Below are 6025 nucleotides of genomic sequence, written 5' to 3' on the forward strand. Positions count from 1 at the left end.
TTGAAAATTATTACATGGGAAGGTTCATAATTTCATTACATCGTCAAGGCGATCATTTCCGATGACGTTTCTTCTTATGTTCTGCCAATTTTTTTTTTTAAATCAACTGTGTGAAGACAATCAAAAAGAAAAAATTGCAGGATGAGGATGGCCTCACAAAACGCTGCCGTTTGATTTGATGGTAACGATTCGTTAGGAATTGAACAGATTAATCGCTAATCTGCACGATTGTGGTGCATGTTCACTTGTTCAGCGCAGTAGCAATAAGTTCTATGTCCTTATCTCTGGTGGCATTTTCGAAATTACACGCTCATACGAGCAATCTTGTCTGTCTTTGTGCAATTCCCAATTTCTTTGTTTTCGAAATAGAGCATCGGCGAGCTTGTGTCAATTTCAGCTATGAACTAATTAGAGCACGCCCACCAGAATGTGCATCTCCTTGAGATAGTGCCTTTTACTATTTCAGTAGTTTTCTCTTTCTCAATCAGAATTCATGGCGTCTTTAATGCTCAATGGACCTAAAACCCCTATCTTCATCGGGAATAGCATAGCCCCATCTGGGTTAGGTTCTCAGGGTCTTGATTTTCGCAAGCGAGCTCTCATGGAGAAGGGTTTTGTGTCTCATCGTGATAACAAATGTAGATTCAAGAACTTGACCCCCAGATGCAGTATCTCGGCCTCGAGGCCGGCTTCTCAACCTAGGTTCATACAGCACAAAACGGAGGCGTTTTGGTTCTACAGGTTTTTGTCTATTGTGTATGATCACGTTATTAACCCTGGACACTGGACAGAAGAAATGAGAGACGAGGCACTTGAGCCTGCTGATTTGTATGATCGTAACATGAGAGTGTTGGATGTTGGAGGAGGGACAGGGTTCACAACTCTTGGGATAGTGAAGCATGTTGATGCCAAGAATGTTACTATTCTTGATCAGTCTCCTCACCAGTTGGCCAAGGCTAAGCAGAAGGAACCCCTGAAAGAATGTAGGATCATAGAGGGCGATGCTGAAGATCTTCCATTCCCAACTGATTATGCTGACAGATATGTTTCCGCTGGAAGGTAATGTCTCTGGTAATCCTTGCTTGTCCAGGCTTTAGTGTCCTACTTTGCGGAATTTAATGTGTAAACTAGTGGGAACAATTCTACCTTCGAAATCAAGGTCGTGTATTTAGTTCATGTAATAAAACTGATCTTCAGACTAAAAGGAAAGGTCCTTGTTGAAATTAACTTCAAGTGGCAGTTTGCTTCCTCTTTCAATTCAACAATATTTATAGATTGGCATTGGTTTGGTATATTGTAGTTAAAGTGGCAAAACTTCTCATTTTAGTTCAAAGTTTAGGCATGTGTTTTGTAGTTCCCGAGGGTGTAATTTTTCCCTTTTACTAGTCTCCCAAGTTACGTTAATTTGTGTTGGTGGGGCATTGACTTTTTGAGGGAATGATGAGTTCTCTGATTTTGGTCTAACATTCAACTTTGAAGTATGGATGTGGCTGGAAGTAAATTTTGCAATTAGTTTCGGGGGAAGGAAGAACAGTATAGAAAATTGTGATGCAGTTTCAATGATAGTCTTTTGTAAGACTGTAGATAGCTGAATACCTAAAGATTATAAGGGAAACCAGCAGTGAAAATCTAAGTCTTGCATAATCATTAGAAAGGGGGGAAAAACTTAGTCCTCATGTTGACTAAAGCCGCATTGGTGCATGTTTGATTTCAAGTTAGAAACACCAAAGCGACGTTTTTGATGCTTCCAATTAGAAACCAAACACACTGAAATGTTGAGTCTTTTCTGTGTTTCCTGGATGGATCTCACGCTTAATTTATTGTATTGACTTGTGATTGTGCTCTTCAGTATCGAATACTGGCCTGACCCACAACGCGGCATTAAGGAAGCATACAGAGTACTGAAAATAGGAGGCAAAGCGTGTATTATTGGTCCTGTACACCCAACCTTCTGGCTGTCCAGATTTTTTGCAGATGTGTGGATGCTCTTCCCCAAGGAGGAAGAGTATATTGAATGGTTTCAGAAGGCTGGTTTCAAAGATGTTAAGCTGAAAAGAATAGGTCCAAAATGGTATCGTGGTGTACGCCGACATGGTCTAATCATGGGTTGCTCTGTAACAGGTGTGAAGCCTTTTACTGGGGACTCTCCCCTCAAGGTAATGCGCTTTCATACTTTTCTTTGTTACTTTTAATTTGATGAAGCATTAGTCCCAGAAGCTTACGAATTTTCTTTTTGTGTAATTTGAGTACCTTATAAGTATGCCGAGTCTTAGGCCCTTTCTGTGACTTCTGATGATATTATGCTTGACAGTAGGATTAGCATTTCATACATATGCTCAAGAGTAATCTTAAAATAGATGCAGTGCTTATTGTGGACTTGGGAATTGAGTTTCTCTCTCCCTTTCTGTTTTTTTAAAGAAAAGACAGTAGATTTAAAACCTTGTTGGAAGAAAACATTAATAACAAACCTTATCCCACTAAGTGGTCTTGCTGGAAGGAAAAAGGTTACAAAATGCTTCCGGCCTATTGGCTGTTCATATATGTTTGTTTGCATGTAGAAAGTGTCTTGCAAGGTTAAAATACTTAGTTGCTCAGCAATGCTTCACAAGCCGATAGTAGTAGTGAATACTCGATAATTGTGAGGGAGAAAAAAAAAATTTGGTTGCTTTTGCATTGGCCTGTAACCAGAGTAGCTCCCTTTTAATTTACTGGTTTTTCTGTTCTGAATGTTATGAAGTTTGGATGGAACAAAGGAACCCTATTAAGTATTTGGACACGCGCGCGCTCGGAGAAGCACCATTGCCAAGTGAAACAGACGTCTTCTATTTTTTTTTTTTTTTTTTTTAGTTTGATAGGTTTGCATTTCTCAGCCATTAAGCCTTTAAGTCAGCTAAAATACATGAACAATTGATCAGAGCAAGGTTGGTGTTTATGTGTTAAACTGCTATTGTGGATCCCTGCTGATTCTTTATTCACACTTCTCAATGCAAACTTTATAAGGAAGACATTTGTGCCTAAATCTGGATAATTGAAAAATGAAAAAGACAATGAACAGAGCAAACAATTCTTTTGTTCTGGGAGGTGATGTGTAGATTTCTATCAATTTTTAATGAAAGGTGCATTCTTTTCTGTGAGTCCAATGGCAGAAGTAGGCATTAGTTGCTCTCCTGTCCAGAATTTCTTTGAGCCATCCATTTATTTGTTTTGGCTACCGTCAAGTCTTTAGATCATCGCATCAACTTTGAGATGCGTCTTATTAGAGTAAATTATACTGACAGCCTATATTTTAAGACCAATACAAAATAATCAAGTTTGCTAAATCACACAGGCGTATATTTCAAATTTCAAAACTTATTCATACATACATACATCTCTTGAAACAAGACTAAATTACAAACTTAACTTTTGGTGAAATAGTACAGATTTACCAAAATACACAGATACTTCTTTTGATGATAGAGTGGATGTTTATGTAATTTCAGCTAAATTTATTAGAGGTCTGTATAATTTACTCTTTATTTTCATTGGAGGCTTGTGTAGATTTTAAAAATAGAAAAGAGAAGTTCAGAAAAAATTCAAGGAAAGTTGATATAATTTGCTTTTTATTTTTAAAGAAAATCTGTATAGTTCTCAAAAATGGAAAAGTGGTTTGTATAGGTTGAGGTGAGCTCATGGGGAATTCAGATTCATGTTACTTACTCTTCAGATAATGAACGCTGCAAACATTTGTTCAAAATATATAGTCACTCTAGTATGCATAACATCTGCATATTTCTAGCATCTAATGTATTTTTACTTGTAGCTTGGACCCAAGGCAGAAGATGTAAAGAAGCCTGTAAATCCATTTGTGTTTCTTTCTCGGTTCATTCTCGGTGCACTTGCAGCCACTTATTATGTATTAGTGCCAATTTACATGTGGATTAAGGACAAGATTGTTCCAAGGGGCATGCCCATCTAACTTTGTGTCCCAAAACTGGGGTGGGATTCTCATGTACTTCTCTAAAATGACTGTTTGTGACATTTTGATGATGATTCTGATGTAAATCCTTTTGCTTTCATTCTTCAATCTTTTCCAAAATATTAGAGATGAGCTGATTCAGGATATCATTATTGCATGCCATTAATTATTTTACTAATCTACTCAAGAAAAAGATAATTGTATTAGCTTCTACTGGTCATTGTAATTCTGCATTTTTCCTTTGTACATGTTTTTTGTCCTGGTTGACTCTTCCGGATAATATATTGAAATCTTTGGGTTTAAAGTTTAAACTGAGAAATAGACCAACACTGGTAGTGATTTTAAAGACAACTTTCTTTTCATTGGATAAAAGGGACAACAGTGAAGCAAAATAAATGATCATGTAGATTTGAATGATTAGTTAGAAAACTTGCATTTCATTCATATCCAGTAAATTATTGGCCTAAAACGTCTTGATTTTATTCAAGTTAGACAGCCTTAAATGCAAAATGTTTTCTTTGGCCAATCCAAAAGATGATTTTATTTATCCAATTTTTATTGGGAAAAGGTAAACCTTTTATATGGTAAGAAATATAATATTGCTGCTTATTAGCATAATAATTAAATATGTGTGCGCGATTATATAAATAGAGAGGTGTTATTGTGGACTAACCCAATAGACTTGATCGGCCCAAATTGCATATCTCAAACCTTATTTTAAGACTGGTCCAAAAAATCTTCAAGGGGGAATGATACACAAGGCTTATTTAGGGAGATAATGATCGTGTAGGACTAGGGGTAGTTATGGAACGGGATCAAGACAGCTCTATTCTGTGTTCCGACTCAAAAAGGAATGGGAATAAACTTTTGTCTCATATCTTGAAAGTTGTCATATCAATGAACTTAATTTTTTAATTTTACAATTTTATTGTGGTAAATTTATAATTTATTTTTTTATAAAATTTAAAATACAAGTTATAAATTTATCATAATAGAGTTGTAAAATTAAAAAATTGAGTTACACATTCCTAAAATTTAACACTTGAAATTTAACTTGAATTAATTGATCATTTTAAAACTTCTCTATTATTCTCCCGTTCAAAATTGGGATGGGACGAGATGGGATCGCCCAATAATGAATGAAAGAGAGATTTGGAAAAATAGGAAATAAATAACTAACATCTATGGTGATACTTAGATTTTCAAATTGAGTAATTAAACTTTTTTTTCCCCTCAAACTAACATTAACCTCAATGAAGTGATAATAAAACTCAAGTCTAGCACATAATTTATTAAATTATATAATTTCTTAATTCCAAAACAACACATGTAAACAACCATAAATCACAAATACCCAATATAAATTCAATTAGAGTTACAACAACTATAAGCCTAAAGTGAAGAACACATTAAACAAATTTTAAAAAAAAAACAGCATAGATATCTATTTGGGCTGGGACAGGACATCCTCACACTAAACTTGTGTCTCGTGCAATCTTGATTATAATTTTGTCTCATGTCCTTTGTTTCAAGACAGGCTAGATTGGTCTTGTCGTGATTGAGATTGGACTTCCATTAATACCCTTAAGTAGGATTAAGGTTTTAAAAACCGGATCGATCATTGAACCGAACGAGGCACTGGTTCACGGTTCATTGATCGAACCATGGTCTAACCAGGATTGAACCAGTTGGCATTAAATTAATATATTTTTAATTTATGTATCATAATTAAATAAGAAATACATTTAAATATGTATTTTTTTTCAAAAATATATTATAGATGCTTGGTAATATAATTTATTATTGATAAATACACAATTAATATTAATTATAAGTGAAGCTTTTCATTTAAATATCAAGAAAGATGTATTTTAATTTTAATTTTAATTTATTTTTTTATTTTTTAAAAATTTTGTCTGGTTTTCTCATGGGAACTAGTCTGATTTTTATCCGGTTTTATTGGTTGTTGACCGGTTTCATAATAATCGATTTTTAGGGGTCAATCGAACCTGACCAAGAGCCGATTCCCGGTTCAACCAGTTGAACCGGCCGGTCCAGTCTGATTTT

General features: G+C 35.0%; 1 protein-coding gene across 1 annotated transcript; it reads left to right on the forward strand.

The window, feature by feature from the left end:
• The first annotated feature begins 230 nt into the window (after window positions 1-230).
• LOC129319980 (2-methyl-6-phytyl-1,4-hydroquinone methyltransferase, chloroplastic-like) lies at window positions 231-4058 on the forward strand. The gene is made up of 3 exons (XM_054965107.1): window positions 231-1059; window positions 1850-2156; window positions 3803-4058. The coding sequence occupies exons 1-3, from the start codon at window positions 494-496 to the stop codon at window positions 3956-3958; spliced, it is 1029 nt and encodes a 342-aa protein (XP_054821082.1). The 5' UTR covers window positions 231-493; the 3' UTR covers window positions 3959-4058.
• Window positions 4059-6025: the final 1967 nt, after the last annotated feature.

This window comes from Prosopis cineraria, unplaced genomic scaffold (assembly GCF_029017545.1).
Source record: "Prosopis cineraria cultivar Desert tree isolate PC_DT_omini unplaced genomic scaffold, ASM2901754v1 PC9, whole genome shotgun sequence".
Lineage (NCBI taxonomy): Eukaryota > Viridiplantae > Streptophyta > Magnoliopsida > Fabales > Fabaceae > Prosopis > Prosopis cineraria.